At 47.3% G+C, this 20466-nt stretch overlaps 1 protein-coding gene across 12 annotated transcripts in view; it reads left to right on the forward strand.

Annotated features, from left to right (window-relative positions):
- Positions 1 to 20466, forward strand: part of PTPRT (protein tyrosine phosphatase receptor type T) — an 845125-nt gene that overhangs the window by 373590 nt on the left and 451069 nt on the right. For all 12 annotated transcript variants that reach the window (XM_045574406.1, XM_045574409.1, XM_036418808.2 and 9 more), the window contains exon 7: positions 18897 to 19190. In XM_045574406.1, coding sequence (XP_045430362.1) covers positions 18897 to 19190 — 294 coding nt within the window. The remainder of the gene's footprint in view (positions 1 to 18896; positions 19191 to 20466) is intronic.

Consider the following 20466-nt stretch of genomic DNA (forward strand, 5'->3'; position numbering starts at 1 on the left):
ACGCGTCCCACAGCGGCATCCATCACGCCTGACGCACCGACCTTGTGTGGGTTACTGACGCCCACTACTGCATCAGTAACCTTTCCCGCCTCGCTCCGCTCTTGTTTGGATAATGTGCTTTGCGGCTCCCGGATTTTCCCCAGAATGAGCAGGAATGACGCATGTTATTGCCCTAAACCCCCATGGACATGCATCGCGGCTCTCTTCCTTCCCGGTGTGATAAATTTGATTATAACTTGCGGATGGCCACTCGTGGCTGTGCCGCGGTTTAAAATGCACTGAAAGATTCATTCAGCTAAACCTAAGTTGTCAGGTGGATTGCCAGAGGGAATTCTTGTTGCAGACACAGGTTGTGTTATGTCTGCTCCAGCCTTGTGGTGGCTTTCAGATTGCTGTGAGCTTTCAATGCATTAATCAGTACAACCCACCCCACCCCCCTAGCTCTGCTCGGCTCCGGGCTCCTAGGAGGCCCAGGGTACGTCTCAGCCCCTCACCTGCCTCATGGTGTCTGGCATAATATGCCCTGAATAATTGATTATTTTTTCTGTATTCATTTTAATATTAAATTCTTAAAAAAAAGAAAAGAATCACAGATAGAAGGGACCTCAGAGAGCGCCTTGCCCGGCCCTTGATGAGGTCCTGAGGCTCAGAGAGGGTCAGTGATATCTCCCGGGATGACCCAGGAAGCAGGAGGGAGAGCTGGACGTGAACCCACTCCTGCCTCCCGCCTGGGCCTCTCTGTCTCCTTTGTGCTTTTCTTGACAGTCTCTGTCACCGAAGGCTGGGGCAGGTTCCATCCGGGCTTTATTCTGCTGTTGCACAGTCTCCTCTGAGTAATAAGGTTGGCTTGTTTAATAAGTGCGGCGTCAAAGTAGGTCAGGGATTTTATTTCTGTGCACGGGCCATTAGCATTCTTAAGTGAGAACACAGTTTTTTTTAAACTGAGAAGAGATCTGCTGTGTGTCTGAGGCGCTCCTCGTCTGCCCGTTTCCCGAGCTGGATCCCACTCTTTTATACCACAGAGGCTCCACAGCGGGCCTGGGGCTGGTAGGGGGTCAGGGAGGGGCCCTGGGCTCTGCAGGGACCCCATGCTGCGGGGACCCCGTGCTGCAGGGACCCTGTCCTGCAAGGACCCCTTGCTGCAGTGACCCCATGGTGCAGCTGGGCCAGAAGGCAAGGTGACTCCTGGGCCTTCTCAAGCCAGTGGTCACAATGAGATGAGGTTTGTGTGATGTTCTGTCAGATCTAATTCCCTGAAAACCCCAAATGCTTGTTTCAAGAGGGCTGAGCACTGGGTCAAGAGGTCTCTCCAATCCCGTGTGACTTAGTGGCCAGGCCGGTGGGAGAGGAATCGGGGCCCGGCCCTGGCTGCTGCTTGTCGGGGAGAAGGAGCGGGGTGGTCAGGCGAGAGCTGGGGAGCAGGAGGGGGAGGAGGGGGCATGACACCTCCTACATTTAGGCTGCTCCCGAGGATGCTATCAATTCTATATTTTTAGCAGTGACCTGAATTGTTTTATGGGCTCACGCCTCTGTCACCTGCCTTTCACCTAAATGGGGCTGGTAACGAAGGAGAAAATGGTCTCTGTTCAAAACCCCGTGTAAGGCACGGCGCTGGGCACAGTGAGGGGCGAAAGCATGCGTGGCCACAGTCCCCACCCTGTGACGTGGGGAAGGACACGGGTGCCAGTGAGAGCCACCCTCAGCTATAAAGGCCTCTGGCCAGGTTGTCCGCTCAACAGTATTTCCTGCTCCCCATCCTGGTTTCTCTTCCTCATCCAGTCTCTCCTGTGTTGAATGCTTCTGCTTTTAAAAAGGCGCACGCTTGCCTTGATCTTCCAGATGAGAATTCCTTCCACTACAATCACTGTGATGAAAGGAAACCTGACAGGTTTCTGTTACAAGCTAAGGGACATCTTCACTGACCACGGTTCTTTATAGGTAAGTGCCATGGTGTGCAGCCAGTTGAACTCCACGGACACAGCATGTACCCCGCTCAGCAGCGGGTCAGGGAGGCAGGTGAGGTGTCAGCCTTGAAGGGAAGAGCTTTATCGGCAAGTGGGAGATGACCACGAATGCTTTGTACACGATTCAGCTCAGATCTGCGGTGTCTCGGTGCACGAGGATTTGGGGAGAGTGTGAGTGAGAGCTGAGGCACGGCCCGCCCCTCGGGGTTGTGCTCTGTGCTGCTGTTTAGGTTGTTTGCCAAGGAAGCCTCCTGAGATTGGATCTCTTCCCCATCACGTCCCTTCGCTGCCTGGTTTGCGTGCACACCACCATGGGAGTGTGGTGGTTCTTGGGTTAACCAGCACAGGGCTGTCTGTAGGCACAAGGACTCCTTCCCGTGTAACTAAGCCAGGAGGAGACAGAGAGATGAAAAAGGCCATTCCTTCTCCCATCCATCCATGCATCCATGCATCCATGCATCCATCCATGCAGGCATGCATGCATCCATGCATCTATCCATCCATCCATGCATCCATCCATCCATGCATCCATGCATCCATCCATGCATCCATGCATCCATCCATGCATGCATTCAGTGCTGGAATTAGAGACAGACAGACATACAGATGCATGACTTAACTAAAGAACTGGGGGTTGGGGAGTTACCCAGAGGCCATCTGTCATGATATTCAGGAAGTTTTTTTTTTTTTTTGTGTTTTTTAAAATATATTTTATTGATTTAACAGAGAAGAAGGGAGAGGGATAGAGAGCCAGAAACGTCGATGAAAAAGAAACATCAACCAGCTGCCTCCTGCACTCTTCCCACTAGGGATGTGCCCGCAACCAATGTACATGCCCTTGACTGGAATCGAACCCGGGACCCTTCAGTCTGCAGACAGATGCTCTATCCACTGAGCCAAACAGGCTTCGGCTTCAGGAAGTATTTCAATGAAAGAATGAAGGATGCAGCTCAGTGGTTGGTTCTCAACCTTGGGGGAAAAAAGAGGGGAGTTTAACAAAATACTGGTTTGAGGTCTCACCCCAGAGATTTGTACTACGTTGGTAAGGGGTAAGGACTAAACACGGGGAGGTTTATCACTCAGCCCGTGGTGGCAGCTAGGTGTCAGAGCCACTGTGCAACCACGAAGGTTGCTCGTAAGGAAAGCTTTACACAGAGGCCCTTCACAAAGCAGTGCCTGGCCCTGGGTGGGGAAGGCATTCGAGGGCTCGTGCTGTCTGCGTGCAGGCGGAGGCTGGCTCAGCTCCTTCAGAGGCGCCGGTGAGCTCCAGGCCTGCGGAGTGTTAACAGCGATCTTCTCGTTTCTGAGAGGTGCTGGTCTTATGCTTCTCACCTACTAAGGAACGAGCTGCTTTTGAGTTGACCCTGAGGTTCCCACAGGTTTCCACCTCAGCCTTCTGGGCAGAACACGGCTAGTTTGGGGTCAGGCTTGAGTACATCCCGCCAGTAGGGAAAAGTCCCCGGGTTTCCAGCAAGGAACACAGAATCCGAGCTACATCTCCTTTTCTTTAGGGGAGTCAGAGGGAGGGGAGGGAATTCATGGGGCCGTTTGAAGGAGCTGCAGAGGCCTCCACACCGTGAGGAGTTGGGTAAGAATGATGCCCTTAGAGATCAGTTCCTTTAAGAAATGTTAATGCCTTGGGAAATTGCCACATTAAACCTGTTTGTCCTGTAGTGAGTGTGGCTCTAATCAGATTTCTTCCCAGATGAAGGTCCAGATGAGGTTTTAGGCGAGGTTTTATAAAACTTCGTTATTCCTTATGTGTGTTTTCGCCCAATGAGGAATGAGAGCAATTTCACCGAAACCATCAATGTGCCTCATGGAATAGGCCAGTGTATATCTCTGAAGCAGGGCAAGCTTTCAAACCCGCCGCTCCTTTTATTGCAGATATGACTACAAAGGTGACTTTTAAATATTCTTCTTTATTTTATAACATCCCGCCAAGAAGTAAAAGAGACAGAGGTCAGGGCTCGCGTTTATTACTAAACAACACTCCACCTGCTAGGACAGTGGACAGCAAGCCCAGCTCCTGGGTGCAGACCCCTCTGCTATGCCCTGCAGTGTGTCCCTCTCACATTCAGTCCCATCCACACAACATCCATCCAGATCCTGTTGACAATTTCCTCCCCAGTTATTTTCATTTGAAACATTTTGCAAATGAATGCCTTCACAGGTCTTACAGCCCTGTAATACACAGGAGAGATGTATAAGATGGCCAGGTGTTAATTCCCTTGTTTGCTTACCATTGCAGAATAAAACACCGAGTTTACCAAGGTTCAAGTCCATTTTTAAGTACATTAACAAGTTCTCTTTGAGGGCATCCTTCAATGAGGCGTCCTCTTGTTATTTTTATCTCCAGTAGATTCAGCTATGCCTTCCCCAGTCTATTACCTGGTTGTGAGCCTCGCCTTCAAAGGTGATTCTGAAACTGTTTCTTCAAGGAAGCTTCAAGCAGTGTGTGTGTGTGTGTGTGTGTGTGTGTGTGTGTCTTTATAATAACTTCTAGACAAGACTTTGCTTGTTTTATTTATAAAAAAGTCTGGTGATTGATATACCTTAAACGTTTTAGCTATACATGGAGCATTTGTAATGTCTCAGTCATCTATGATGACATAAAAATGACCCCTAAATGTAGTGGCTGAAACCAAGCATTGATGACCTCACAGGCTGGGTGAGGAGTCGTGGTGCAGGCGGGCTGATGCTTCTGGCGTGGGCTCCCTCAAGGCTGCTGTCACCTCAGGGGCCTTTGGGAGTCCTAGAAGATCCCATTAAGAGCTCACTCACATGGCTGTTGGCCTCCGAGCCTCATTAGCTATTGGCTGAAGATAGCATTTCATTGCAATGCGTGCCACTCCTTAAGACAACTCACAATGGGACAGAGAGGGGAGGGAAAGAGAAAGGAGAAAAAGAAAAAGAGAAAGAGGGAGAGTGTAAAGAGGAGGTTGGGAAAGAGGGAGGGGAAGCAGAGAGGGGTAGATGAGGGAGGAGAATGTAGGAGAGAAGCAGAGAGGGAACGGGGAGAAAGTAAAGGGAAAAGGAGATGGACAGATGGGTAGGGGGCAGAGAAGGGTGAACATCTTTTTGCAACCTGCTCTCGGCAGGGTCATCGGCACATCACGTGTGCCACTCACTCTCTGTTAGAAGGCAGTCAGGAGGTCTAGACTCTCACAGGGTCATGGTTACACAAGAGTGCAGAGCAGTGAGTCGCTGGGGCCATCTTAGAGACTGGCTGCCCACAGCAATTGGTGTCTTTAAACATCATAAATGTTATGGTCATTTGTAGATATTATTTGGGACTTTCTTGTGCAAGAGATAATGCGCTTTAGCGCTTTATGGCTCTGCAATGATAAAAGGCATCTGTTAAATTTGTGCCTGAGTATGTCTCACACGTTCCAGGAAGCCCTCCCTTCCTCTCCTCCATCAGGTTCGATGCAGGGACTGGAGGGCAGGGTGTGTTTGTGCAGGCTGTTGATGCAGACAGTTTTACTGTCTTACATATGCTTAATGGTTTGAGCATGTACTTCTTGTTTCCCATCTTTAAGCAATGACCCATCATCCTGATTGAAAACATAATTTAAAAATTTTATACTTCTAAAAAATAAATGAAGAGCACCACTAAAACTTGCAAAACAAAACAGATTTTACCCCCAGATTATTTGGGCTACCGAGAAACTCTCTGTGGCTGGAAACAGAATCAAGTGCACTTATATGTTTATCTACCTAGTGTTTGTTTGAACCCTTTTGTCAGGAATCTGAACTGATTTCTGAGCACTGATGAATGTGAGTGGAGTCAAAAGTAAAAATTTAACACACACTTGACATCAAAAGTGTGATTTATAACTGGAAAAAATTGATAAATGGAACTAGTTAAAATAAAACTTTTTTTGGTAAGAGCTCATCTGAAGAAAAGACGAGCTAAAGAATGAGAGGAAATATTTGTAAACCACATATGTGACAGAAGACTAGTAGCTGACAACAATTCCATTAGAAAATGGACAGAACGTTATGAGCAGACATTTTACCAAAGAGGATATACAGATGGCAAATAAGTACGTGAAAAACAGTCAACATCATTAGTCACTAGGATAGTCTCCATTAAAACCGCAATGAGAGGTCACCCTGTACTTTCAGTTAAACAACCTGGAGTATATGTAGGACATGGGATGCCACTTTGCAGACAAAAGGAGGATCTATGGATGTGCATAGCAACTTGGTTTTATCTTTAGTGTTAATGCTGAGTGAAAAAAGCCATTCCCAAGAAATTAGATATTATCTTTTTTTAAAAAAATATCCGAAGTTTTAAAATGTGCTGTGCCCCTTAAACTTATTCAGTGGTGTATGCCAATTATTTCTCGATAAACTGGAATAAATAAAAATAGACAGGAAGCCTGGATTCGTGGTCCCAGGAACTGAGGCTGGGGGGGAGTGAAGAGGTGGGTGTGGGTATAAGAGAGCCACACGTCGGATCCACGTGATGGTGGAAATGCCTTGCCTGCACCAACATCAATATCCTGGTGGTGAAATGGCATGAAAGTTTTGTACAGAGTTATCATTGGGGAAACTGGGTAAAGGACACACAGGATCTCTCTGTTGTTTCTTACAACTAGTGTAAACATATGATGATCTCAAAATAGAAAAACTTAATTAAAAGGAATTAACACTGACATTTAAAATGGCAAACTGAGTGCTCAGCCCCAGCTGGTGGGCCATTTCTGGCAGGGGTGTGCAGCCCCCTTTACTGTATGTAGTACAGGGCTCTTTGTGAGACCTCGCAGACTGCTGGGTTTCCCTGTAACATCCAACCACCCATTCTTGCACCAATTCTATTCATCAAAAGATGCATCACTCCAAACTTTAAAGAACAAATCAGATTGGCTGACAGCTGAATAGGATTCTTCTGACTTTGTTTTGACACATTCATTCAACAGATATTCATGAAGCATTTATTATGCATCAAGGATCAAGACAGGTGCTATGAATAAGATGGTGAGAAATACAGAAGTGGTCTCTGCCCTTGTGGCGCTGACAGTCCAGTGGGGAAGAGCAGCATAAACAGTCACACTAAATATAAATGCTGTAAAGAAGAATGGCAGGGAACATGGGGGAAGGTAGGGAGAGCTCCCTTGAGGAAGTGAGGTTTGAGCTGATATGAAGAGTGAACTAGGTTTAAGTATGTGCAAAGGCCTGAGGTAGAAAGTAACTCATTAGGGGTATTTACAAACCACGTGCATGTCTGGAGCCTGAGCAGTGAGAGGGGCAGGAGAAGAGGCTGAACAGGTAGACAGGGACATCGGGTAGACGTCATTCATGGATCTGAGGCCATCGCATACAATGGAGCCGTTATTTTAAGAAGATCTGTTGGGCTACATGGTGGAGAAGATCTGAAGAAGACAGAAGTAGGAGAAAGGTTAGAAGGCTCATGCATATGGTACAAATGGATGATTTAAAACTTTTTGTTCATCAAAATCTAGCATACAATACAGTAAAGTGCATTGGCTTCAATATATTCACTTTTTAATTTTCCTCATAATATGAGCACCTTTGGGATTTTCCCCATATACAATATGGCAGTCTGTGAATAATGAAAGCTTTCTTCCCAATCCTTTTATCTTTTATTTCCTTTTCTTGCCTCATTGCATTGGCTAAGGCACCCAGTAAAACTGGGAAAATCAGGGGAAAGCATTCAGTATTGTACGATTGATTATGATGTCAGATTAATGTTTTAGATTCCTGTTACCAGATTAACGAATTTACCTTGTGTCTCTAGCTTGCTAAGGGTTTTATCTATTGACTTTCAGCAAATGCTTCCTTATTAATCTTGAGATTATTACATGATTTTTCTTTTAGTCTGCCCATATGATGAGTTATACTGATTAATTTTCTAATGTTAAATTGATCCTGTGCGCCTGGAATAAAGCCAAGTAGATTATGATCAATTATTCATTTATATATCACTGGGTTTGGTTTGCTAATATCAGGTGTAGGCTATTTATCTCTGTGTTTATGAGAGAGATGGGCCCAGAAGTTTCTTTTCTTGTGATATCCTGTGAGGTCTTGGCGTGACAGTTATCTTGGGCTTGTGAAGTGAGTTCGGAAGCATGTTTTCTCTTGTATTCCATGAAGTGATTTGTGTAAATGGGATATTTTCTTGAATCCTTTTATGCATGCAAAAAATTCAAGCTTATTTCACTGTATATCTTCAAGTAGCATTCTGTCCAAGAAAGCTGTTTTATCTAAAACTCTTGACATTTTGTAGCTTCTTTTAGAAGTTGCTGTATGTTTTTGTGGGTTCCCTTTTCCTGTGTCTAAGAAGTGCATGATGATGACATTAGAGATATCTAGAGTAGTGCTTGAAATGTAATGCATTTGCTCACTCCTGTCCCCTCATACTCTCTGCTGGCCACAGAAGTGCCCAGCCTCAGGGGCCTGCAGTGGGCACCAACCTGGAGCCATTGATGCTGTTCTCAGAGCCCAGTGTCCACCTGCCCGAGTCAGAATGGTGGCCTCGGGGGATGAGGAGTGGTCTGAGGCCATGAGACCTGGCAGCGTTCAGTCGTTTCGAAGTCCTTCTCCTTAGAGCTGGTACTGAGGCTAGAGAACTCTGTCTTCCTGCCGAATGTGGCAGAGCCCAGGCCAGCCCTGGGGGACCTAGGGAATTTGGAAGAGGCTCATTTTCAGTTCCTTTACATAAAGGCGGACAATTGTCTCTTAAACTGCCCCCACACACCCATCAGGCTGTTAGGGCTAAGCCCCTTAATCCATCCGGACACCCTTTCCTAACGCTTCAGAGCTTCAGCTCATACTCCTGGCCACTGCCAGCCATTCCAGCAGCTCAGAGACTAATTACGCATCTCCCCCCTGCAATAAGGATATGCCAAGGGGAGACATTTGCAAAATGACAATATCTCTAAAGCCCCAGCCCCTTCGTTCTCTCTCTCCCTGTGGCTGGTAGCATAGCAACTGATGAAGCTGCCCTACTCAGGTGGCCCTGCATTGCTCATGTCTTCCCTCCCCCACCCCCTTTCCCTCTTCTCTAGCTTCGCAGACATGTTCTGTTGAGACGGTTGCCATGTTTCCCCCTGGTGCTTGTTGAGTGTGAGTTAACCATCCCAGTGGGAGGCTTGCGGCTTCCTCATGCATAAAGCTGACATTGATTTCCTCACACGTGCTGCAGGGCCCCGAGAGGCGCAGAGTGGAGATCACAGGAGGTGTGAGAAGCTGAGTCGAGTAGCCCATTAAGGGAGAGGGCGATGGGATGGGGAGGAGGACCAGTGTGGGAGGCCGAGAAGGGTGGGAGGAAGGAATAGCTCCCATTTCTCACCTTTGTGTGGGGCCTGTGGGGTTTCAGGCATTTCCACTTGGTTCTTACACAGGGATCCATCCGTGAGATGTGATCCAGTACCTGGGTTTTCTCCATGGAGACACTGAGTGCCCAGGGGAATTATGTAACCTGCCCAAAGCCACCATTCACGTGACAGGTTATAAGCCCAACCCTGTCTGTCTGACCTTATGGTTGTGCCCTGTCAATGCACTGCACTGCCCTTTGTAGGCGGAAATGGATGTGAAAACAGAAAGGGATGGAGGGCAGAGTGTTGGGCACGGCCTGGAGAAGCCGGGCAGTGCCCTGGGGTGCTGTGCAGGGAACATGAAGTGGGCACTCACTTAATGGACTGGGCAAGTGCTGTCGCTCAAGCAAAGACTAAGGGCCCGCAGCCAAGCGCACGCCCGGGACTCACTCAGCCTGCTGGGCCCTGGCTTTCTACTCATCCTGGTCCCTTCTCTCTCCTGCATATCCAGTCAAGGACCACATCCTGTCAAGTCTCCTAGTCCTATGTCTCGTCCCTGTGACTGTGTCTCTCACCTCGTGGCCATTATCTTGGTCTAGACCTCCATTATTTCTCCCCTCAGAAATAAACATGACTTTCTGTGCTGTCACACTGCTGTAAGCCTTTTTGCTGTTCCCCCCCCCTCGTCCATGCTTCAGCGGGAATGAGCCGGCGTCTTCTCATCTCTGTGAAGGCTCCCTCCTCCCAGGGCCTGGTGGCCTCACCTTTTCTCATCTCATGATTTGGTTTCCCCGGAAACCTTCCCTCATCTCCCCCATCCCATCTCCTCCTTGTATGAGATTCCGTGGGCTGCTGTAAGGACCACAAGCAGTGGCTTTAAACATTCTCCTATGTATATGAAGTCAGAATCTGAAATGGGTTCAATGTCACATGGGTTGCTTCTCTTCTGCTCTCCGGGACAGTCTGTCCTCTTGCCTTTTTCAGTTTCCAGAGGCCGACTGCCTTTCTTGCTCATGGCCCCGTGGTCCGTGGTCAAAGCCAGCAGTGCCACATCCCTCTGAGTCCAGTCCTTCTGCCTTGCTAGTGTGAGAATGGAGATTCTGGGGATTCAAGGGGGCCCAGGTAGCTCTTCCCAGACACCCTCGCCACTCTCCTCTATCATATTTTCAAAGTGCTTTAACCATGCAAAGTTCTGGGGATTAGGACGCGGGCATCTTAGGGGGCCATTATTCTGGGTACCATACTCCTTTATGTGTCCCCCAGATCTTGGTTCGGCACAGCCCAGCTCTTTTTCGTCTGAAGATGATTGATTTCCACTTTGGTTTCACCGCCTCGTCTCCTAGGTTCCTCCAGGGTCCAGGCAGTTATTGACTTTGACTCTCTGTCCTCAGAACATAGACCCGGCCCTCAGAACTTGTGTTGACCAGGAGACCATATCTCTCGGGCTCCCATTGCCTGCCTCAGTCTTGCTGACGGGACTGTTGAAAATGTTGGGACATTCTCCTTAAAATCTTTAAAACCACAGACTAGAGCAAGACTGCCAGTGTCCCAGAGTCAGCGTGTCCTAGCTGCGTGACCTTGGGCTAGTTCCTTAACTTCCGTGTCTTCGCTTCCTCTCAGTGCAAAATGATATAATATCTTCCTGTGCCAGTCAGTGTCCAGGAAGGAAACCCCAAAGCATACTGGGTATTTCAAACAGAGAGTTTTTGTTGAGGAGAAGTATGCAATAATTGGCAGGTTGCTGGAGCAAACGTGGGCACTAACTAAAGCAGCAGGAGTTGCAGGAAGCATCTACCACACCCGGGGCCAGGGGAACGCCAGGGAGTAGGTGAGGGCTGGAGGAGGGGCCTGTAGGGCTGATGCTGGGCCCTGTGTAGCGGGAGGCCCCACACATGGTACTGCACCTGTAGGGCCTGGCCTGGCCTCTGAAAAGATGCTGTGCCGAGGGCGCTGGGAGGGCCAGGAGGAAATAAAGCAGGGAGCATCGCTGTGTCTGCTGCTGGCGGGATGCTGACAGGACCTGAAGCAGGGAGAGAGAATCTCCACCCCTCTCCCAGGATCTTCTTTCCTTTCCAAGCCTCTGGTCTCCAGCACAGCCTCTCATCGGCAGGACTGAACCGAAGCTGGCGAAAGGAGCCTGGAAGTCCCAGCCTCAGATCCTCATTAAACCTAAAGAACTGGAAGGAAATAACTAGCATGCTCCTTTCATTTCCTCCTCTGTAAAATGGATACTATAGTAGTACTTACCTCGTGGTATGAGATGAGGAATAAATGAACCGCAACTTAGTGGCTCTAATGCTCTGGGGGCAGTCAACATCCTCTTCACACCTTGTGTGTGTGCTGTATACCATCGCCAGGAGGGTGTGCAGGTCCCCAGAAAGGCTGCGTGGGCCCCAGTCCTGGCTCTTTGAATTACTAATTGTTCGACACTGGGCAAGTTGCTTAATCCATTTTCAGGAAAATGGTAATCACGATGCTATTTAGCGCTGGAGTTGCTGTGAAGGTTAAATGAGTTAATATGTTAAGGCATATGAACAGTGGCAGGTACATAAACATGTGCAGTGTTTAACAGCTGCCACTGTTGTCATTTGTGTTATTGCAATTTTCATCACCAACACGTTCCCATGTTTCCAATTGCAGTGATGCAGTTGGAGAACTGACTTTTCAGTCTTGTAGTTTTGATGGAGATCTTTTTTTGTCTAGATTCTGGTGGGAGTTTTTCTTTAGTCTTGTGTTTCAAAATATTGCCAGGATGGGCTTAAGTTTGAATCTTGTCATTGATTTTGTCTGGAACCCACTGCGCTCCTCAGAGTTGGCAAATTCCATTTATTTTAAGGACATTTTTTAGTTTTGTCTGTGATTATCCTTTCATTCCCTTTGTTTGCTATGTCCTCCTCAAACACTTCTGATTCTTAGCTTGGATGTCCATTTGCCAGTCTCTGTAATATTATCCTTCTTGCTTTTGTTCATTTCCTTATTGCTACTCCCAATACCTTATTTTGGGAAAACTTATAAAATATTTTTCTACCCATTTACATAAAACATCAAGTATTTATTGAACATTAGCCATGCTAGGCTAGGTCACAAAGACTAGTTCTTGTAGGCATCTATTGGTGGATTTGGTATTCTCGGGTTCCACATCAACCAATCAATCAACCAACCAACCAAAAAAAAGTGATATTGTTGCTAGTAGTTAAGGCCTATAGTGGTTACATGTGTACTGAATATGTACAGACTTTTTCTTGTTATTATTTCATAAACAATAGAGTATAGCAGCTATCTACATAGCATTCACATCATATTAGGTATAAAAATAATCTGGAGATGTTTTAATGTATCCGGGAGGATATGAAGAGGTGATATACACACACTACACCATTTTATCCACAGGTTTTGGTGTCCATGGGGGTCCTGGAATCAATCCCACACGATCCCCAGGAAGGACCATCTACTTACTGTATCTTCTGCTCAAGGGCCTGGTGGGCTCAGGCCAGGAAAGGAAGAGAAAGGGGTCTGTGGCTGATGACTCGCAGTCAGGGAGAGTCAGTGAACTTGGCCACAGAATCCTTATGGTCAGTCTCTGGCAGAAAATCCATATACCTTTCTAATTAGAATTCTAAAACAGGCTTTGATTCTAAAGATGAAAAGTTTGAGACCCGCAAAGATTGAGTGTTCTGTCCAGCTGGCTCATGGTAAAACCAGGGCCCAAGGCCCCAGGACAGTTTCCTTTCTGCTTTTTGATCTTCATTTTATAACTGTATAAAATAGTGATGCATGCCAATCAGTAGAATATCTAATCAGCATGACACCTTTGAACATCTACTGGGCGCTGAGCCCCATGGACCTCACAACTGAGTAGTCAGGAAGCAGAACTGAAAAAAAAAAAAAGGCATAGTTCGATTAAAAGTGGAAGGAAAAGACATCCCCATTGGGAGAAACGGCATGTGCAGAGGTCTGGCAGTAGGAAGGTAGAACAGTGTGTGGGCATGTGTGTAGGCTGGCACATGGGGCAGGGCGTTCCCACAGACCCTGGGGTTTAGTAACTAGCAGTGCAGCTAGGAAGGTGACTACGTAGGCCCGGAGGCTGGTGGACGGTGTTGGACCAGGTTACTCCACCTTAAACATGCCAAGGCTCACTTCTCATCTTAGAAACATAAAGTTTTCCCCAAAAACATTTGATTTCTGTCTGGGGCGGATAGTGCGTAAGCACCAAACTTGGTCTCCGGCTATTTGAAGCATTTTTGCTCTCTGTAGGAGTTTCTGGGGAGTCAAACTGTTACAAGAGGTCACAGCAGGGAAAAGGAAAGACAGGATTGGTCTGGAGATTGCTGCCTGAGGACAAGGCAGAATGGCATTAATGGGTCACCTCACCACCCCCATGCCTGAAGGAGAGCCTGGGCAGGTCAGGGGGCTGCCGCCTGGGCCTCAGGGAGGGCTCAGGGAGTCTTGTCCTTGAAGTGCTTGGATGCCTGCCTGGTGGGGGCCAATACCATCTCCTCACTTAGGTCTCAGCTCCCTGGAGGCCAGACTTCCTCCTTCTTATTTGCTTTCAGATTTTGTTAGCAGAGGGTGCCATCATATGTCATACAGTTATTCCTGGCTTTGCACAATTGAGAAGTATGCTAGAGGATTTGAGGTTCATTCCCCCAATGTTCGATGGCTCAGTTCCAAGTAAGATGTAGTGGCACATTTCCCACCTGCTGGGTCACAGGCAAGCCACATTTTTGTTTGTTTCTTCCCCTTAGTCTGTCTTCTAGGTATTGTTTACACACAACATTTTAAATATACAGTGGGATGGGTCTTACACAACTCTAATCAAGAGGTGGAAATTTATACCATCACAGAAACTTTTCTCATGCTCCCTTCCAGACAGTCAATACTTTTCTGATTATTAGTAATATTTGGTCACCCAAATCAATATGTAGTATATTCCAATACCCCAGAGGGTTCTCTCAGGCCTCATCTTGCTCATCATCTGCTTCCATAAGTAACTGATTATTACATTTATTGCCATAGATAAACTTGCCTGTCTTGAACTTTTCCTATGAATGGAATTCTTCCCTCTTCTTGTTTTACAGGACATCAATTTCTTTTGAGATCCATCCATGTGGTGTCTCTGCAGTGTGTTCCTTTTTCCTTGCTGCGTAGTATTCTGTTGTGTGCATATGCATCAGTTGGTTGAATCATAAGCACCCAACAGCTCTGAACCTACTTCTTTTTCTCCTGACATCTCTATCTTTCAGTCCTTGAGTGGAAGCTGGCATGTGGGTTCCTTGCAACCAGTTCTCTGTCTTCTTTGTTCACTGTTGTACCCTCAATGCCCAGGACAGAGTGTGACACACACACACACACACACACACACACACACACACACATATATATATATATATATATATATATATATATATATATATATATATATATATATATATATATATAGCAGGTGCCTAGTATGAGTATAATGAATGAATGAATGAATGAAACAGTGTTCAAAACACATCATTTTCATTGTCTTCTATTCTAGTCCTATGTATACTTTGCCATTTAAATCAGAACTACAGGATTCCTAGGACAATCTCTTTATCCACAAACTTACATGAATTTCAGGGCCCACAGATCACACTCAAGCTCTCTCTATAAGAGCTTTCCGAACCTCTAGACCAGACGAGGTCCCCTTTACAGGCCTTATAATTACCTCTGTCACTCCCATCATGACTCTCATAGCACCTTATTGTCATTGCTGCTCTCATTGGCTGCCCTACCCTCTGACTCCTCTATTTCTTTTCACTACTAAATTCCACTTTCAGCACTCTGACCCATGAGAAGTACAGGGAACGTACTGGGTAGGACTTCTTACAGAGTGAGTTTCTCTCTGCGAGATTGCTCATCTCAAGTCCACAGCCATTAGACAAAGCCCTTGTGAAGAGAGAAGCAGATTTGAGAACATGCCCTCTGCTAAGGATCGAATGTTTGTGCCCCCCCCCCCATTCATGTGTCGATATTCTAGCCTCTCATGAGATTGTACTAGGAGGGGATGCCCTAGAAAGGTGATAAGGTTTAGATGTGGTCATGGGGGGGGGGGTGAGCCCCCATGATGTGATTAGTGCCATTATGAGAAGAGGAAGAGTCTAGAAACCTCTTTCTTCCCACTATGTGAGGACACAGCAAGAAGACAGCAGTCTGCAAACCCAGAGGAGGCTTCTCACCACAAACCAAATTGGCAAGCACCTTGATCTTGGACTCCCCAGCCTCCAGAAATGTCTGTTGTTTAACCTGCCCAGTCTGTGGTGTTTGTAATGGCCGCCCAAGCTGCTCAGACAGCCTCTGTTGATGACTTCTACTTAGGACATAATATTTCATGGGCAGGGGCTTGTCTTCATCTTTTAAATATTTCAGACCAAATATTAAATCTGTGAATGTGTTTGGTGGACCATGGTCATGGAAAGCTAGACATTTGCTTGAGTTTGTCCTGTGGAAATCTTAGCATGCTCATCTCCACCCAACCAAACGTTTGGGAATCTGAGAGCCTGTAAGTACTAGATCTGTGACCTCTCCATCAAGTGCTATCCTCTGACATGATTGGGCTCCTCACTTCCAGCCCATACGGCAAAGGGTGGCTGCGGGGCCCCAGAGAAGTGTAAGCTGTTATGGGCATGTGGTCTGTCTTCCTGTATTCTCAATACAGACTTCAGGGCTGTGTGCATGGGCTTCATGAGGACTCGTGCGTTTGTTAAATGGTGTTCAAACTCTAGGCGTTGTGCATGTGTGCTTTTTCCTGGCATGGGAGCCTGGAATTTCTTACTGTATTTTCACAAGGCCCCATGCATCCCCCTAAGGTCAGAACCACTGGTGTCAGGTTCCTTTAATGATTCTTCTGGTTAATTGCTGAAGTATCGATATCTCAAGTACAAGAATAGGAGGAGTGGAACAGGGATGCTACCTGAGACCCAAGTTATGAAGCCCCACCCCCACTTCTTCTAACTTTAGAGGCCCTGAGCCCTCTCTGACTCTCAGTGGTTGGATTAGCTGGCTTCCTAGGCTTTTGCAGTAGGAAGAAGGTTGAACAGTTCATCACAGATGGAGAGGAGAGCTGACACAAATCGGCATGGTCTTTCTGTGCATTTTGTAAAAAGATGGTGTCTACCAAAAAATTTATTGTGTGTCTTATCCCAGCTTCTGTCTCTTGGAGCCACTAAAACATGGGCCTTCTAAAGAATGCCAATCAATGAATTCCAAGAAAAAGAATAGGCAATACAATAATCTGACTGCTTTTTGGTGCCAGGGACAGGAAACACTATGATGTTTTCGTGAGAGGACAGAGGGAGGGATGGCTAAATTGGCCTGTCTGCTCAGGGGCAGGTGAGCTAGTAAGTCACTGGATATGGAGACATTTATATACTCGAGGGAATGTTTGCAACTATGCTTGCACCAACCATCAGAAATATGTGAAAAGAGACTCATCATTTGGGAAGATTAATACTTTATTTTCTTTCTGGTGGTCAGCAATTTACTGCTAATTTTGAATCTGGAGAGCACAAACCGTAGTGGAAGTCAATGGAAGAGAGTTTAATGTGGCCCCTTATGCCAGCCCTGAAGTATTGAAGTCAGCTGCTCTGAGTTCTGTCCAGGGCCCGTCAGTGAGTAATTTGATTAAGAGATTGGGCTGGGTCTTTGCAGAGCTGCAGATGTCACCCACGAGGCCTCACAGGAGATGGGTAGAAACTCGGGAGAGTTGATCATGGTGATCCGAGGATCCGTATATTGAAAATGCACCCAGGGTGAGCCCAGAAATTATCTGTCTGCCAGCTTAACTTCTCTACCTGGAACAAATTATCCAAAAATCAATTTGCAAACACCTTTGAGATAACAAGGCCTTGAGTAATAACCTCCATGGCTTTGTAAAGAAAAGCATCTAGCTTGACTAATCTGCTTAATTTCCTTCTCTGACCAAATGGCAGGCTATAATAGAGGCAATCTGAAGCTGTCCCTTAAGATTTGCTCTGAGCCACACTGAGAAAATATTGTCCAACCCTGCCTCATAGCAATTATTCTGTTTGCAGAGAATCTTTGTTGTTGGGTAATTAATTAGAAAGAAAACATGGAATGAATTTTATCTATCGGGAAGTGCTCACCTGAGTTTGAAACTGAAGCTTGTACCTGCCTCCATCACCTGAATAACCCAGAGGTTCTCTTAAAGGTCTTGAATCTTGCACTCCACTCCCAAATGCTTCCCCCACCCTCCACTTCCTAAATCTGCTCATTAATTTGCTCATACCCCTTTGTAGATACTCCAATTCCTGGACGTTGGTCCTAAGAAAACATGAGACAAGACTGGAGTCCCACAAGGATGTTCATTAAAGCATCAGTTACCATAGCAAAACTTAGAGCAACTCATGTGGCCAACAAATGGAGACTAGTTAGTGTGGTCACCTGATGGGTTATTTGGTAGCTCTTAAAGACAGGGATGGTAAAATCCAGGCAGTATATATGCAAAGCCCTTAGGATGGAATACGTTGAAGGAAAAACAAATGTACATTGCGTCTATGTGTTACTGGGACCACAAGAAAAAAGGTTTTTTATATGTGAATAGGCACTGGAAGGGACATGGAGAAATAAAAAAGACTATTATGGTGGGTGATAGAGAAGGGAACACATTTTCTCTTGCTTCTTACTTTCTTTATTGTTGCTCCACAGCTATTTTTTGCAACAAATAAAAATATATCCTTTTTGATTTTTACAAAATGGGCATCAAGAGGCGAACAGCCTCCAAGGAGAGAGCTGGTCTCAGAAGGCCTGAGGTGGTGGGTTCCATCTTGCCTTATGCTCCATGATCTTGGTTCGGTGACCTGGTCACTTGAGTTCTAAGTTTCTTCCTCCCCATCAAATCAGAGGTGATAATGTCTCAAGAACTATGCAAAGTAATGCCAGCGAGGCTCCTTGGCCAGTGAGAAGTACAAAGGAAACGTTGATTTCTGCAGCTTTGCCGGTAGGAGGCCACCACCAAGACATGTTGAAAGCTTGGTCTCTTCAGCTGAAGAGACATAGAGTGGCAACAGGTCTCAAATACAGTACAACTTGGTGTGACTTTTCCCTTGACCCTTGATTCCCACCGGGGCCGCCGGGGCCAGTGGCACTGTCCCTGCGGAGGCACCTGCTGGGGTTGAGGGAGAAGCTGGATGCTTGCTGTGCCGCTATCCTTTCGCTACTGAGGCTCAGGTCTCTCTCTGAGAGAACTTCCACTAGGAACCTGTGTGTTTCTATAAAAGCCATGGGTGCAAACCTCAGACAGCCCTGCGTTTTGAACCAAACTCTGCTTCAGGAAAGGCAGGTTCTCATTTGAGGATGTAAGGCGGAATATCAACCCAGACAGCTTTGCCTTGTTCTGGAAAGACCCTTCCCTCCCAAACGCCCTCTTCCTTTTCTTCCATAAAAGAAAGAGCTTGGGGAGGTATGGCATATAGTTAGTGAAGAAATACTGATTCAGATACTTAAATACAAAAACGTGAAACTCACAGCAAGACATGGATGGGGTTAAGGAGGGACTTGGGCCGTTGTATGGCTCTGTCTGGAATCCTGTCCCTTGCGGGCTTGGGTTTTGTTCTGTAACCGTGAGTCTTATGTCCTTTTCTGACTGTTTGTCTTTCAGAGCCGCCCACACCCATCGCCCCCCCAGAGCTGCTGGCTGTGGGCGCCACGTACCTGTGGATCAAGCCCAACGCCAACTCCATCATCGGGGACGGCCCCATCATCCTGAAGGAGGTGGAGTACCGCACCACCACGGGCACCTGGGCCGAGACCCACATCGTGGATTCGCCCAACTATAAGCTGTGGCATCTGGACCCAGATGTGGAGTATGAGATCCGGGTTCTACTCACAAGGCCGGGAGAGGGGGGCACAGGGCCCCCGGGGCCTCCGCTCACCACCAGGACCAAGTGTGCAGGTAAGAGCCTCCGTTCTGGCTTCATTTGGGGGCCTGGGCAGGCGCCGTGTGCGATCTTCCTCTGTGACAGTCATGCCTGACCTTCTCTGTGTGAGTGTACGTCCTGCTGGGGAGAAAAGCAGTCAGGGTGTTGGGGTAGCCTTAGAGGACCTCCTGGCTTTGGTGACATCTGTGCGGACCTTCCAGCTCTGACAGACTCCAGCTGTGCCCGGTTCTGACAGTGTTGCCAGCGGGAGGCTGGTTTGAGCTCGCCACAGGCTTCCCTGCCCTCACTGGCTGAGGCCTCCTGTGGTCGTGTTTCTGAGGCTCTGAGCTCTGACCGTGGCCCCTGAAAGTCTCATTGGGACTTGATCTCTGAGTGCTCCCAGTTTCTGTTGCATCTCTGATGGGACCTGTGTCCCTGAGGACCCCTGGGCTGGCCTCTGACCCTAACGAGGTCTTGAACTTGACCATTCATCTGAGGGTCCCTGGTTCCATGTACCCAGGGGTTCTTGGCTCCACTGATTCCCTGAGGTTCCCGCAGGCTGCTTCCCAGTTTGCTGGCTGGGACTGTGTCTTGGGGGAGGACTGTTTGGATCCAGCTGTGTCCCTGAGGGCTCCGGGCTGCTCTGCTGTGTCAAACAAGGAGTGTTGGCTGAGATTATGTCTCTAACTAGATCCCTGAGATGTCCCAGCTGGGACTGCAACTCAAGAAATTCAAAGAACTTGGGGTTCATTTTTTTTGGCAAGTGACATTATTTATATTATCTCAATTCCTCCTCTAACCATTCAGTGTAAGCATTTTTATCTCATGTATACATGGATGGATGGAGACTCAGTGTTCTACACATTGTGTTCCCAGTTATAGCATTGGCCAGTGGCAGTCAGGATGTGCACCTGGCTCAAAAGCCCTTGGTCATTGGTTGCAGCATGTGAATAAGCAGAGGGGCGTGTGCCATCTGTGAGGGACAAGCAGCTGGGGGATTTCAGTGGGGGCGGGGGGTCAGGGAAGCCGTGACCCGGGCTGCTGGCTTCCCAGGGAAAAGGCGTCATGACGGCTTCGGGGTGGGGAGAGAAAGGCCTGCCAGCACAGTGCCTGGCATGGAACAAAAAGCCAAGTAACACACAGTCCATCCTGCTACCGTGTGCGTGTTCTTAAAAGCCATTGCACTGTGCAAAGCCAAGCCATAAAAATAAATGGGCGTGTGAGGCATGACCCACGTACTTCATCAGGGTCACCTTAAAAAAAGGGAGAGAAACCCAGTCAAACTGGTGGCACAATTTTATACATGTTAAT

Source organism: Pipistrellus kuhlii, unplaced genomic scaffold (genome assembly GCF_014108245.1).
Source record: "Pipistrellus kuhlii isolate mPipKuh1 unplaced genomic scaffold, mPipKuh1.p scaffold_m20_p_6, whole genome shotgun sequence".
Lineage (NCBI taxonomy): Eukaryota > Metazoa > Chordata > Mammalia > Chiroptera > Vespertilionidae > Pipistrellus > Pipistrellus kuhlii.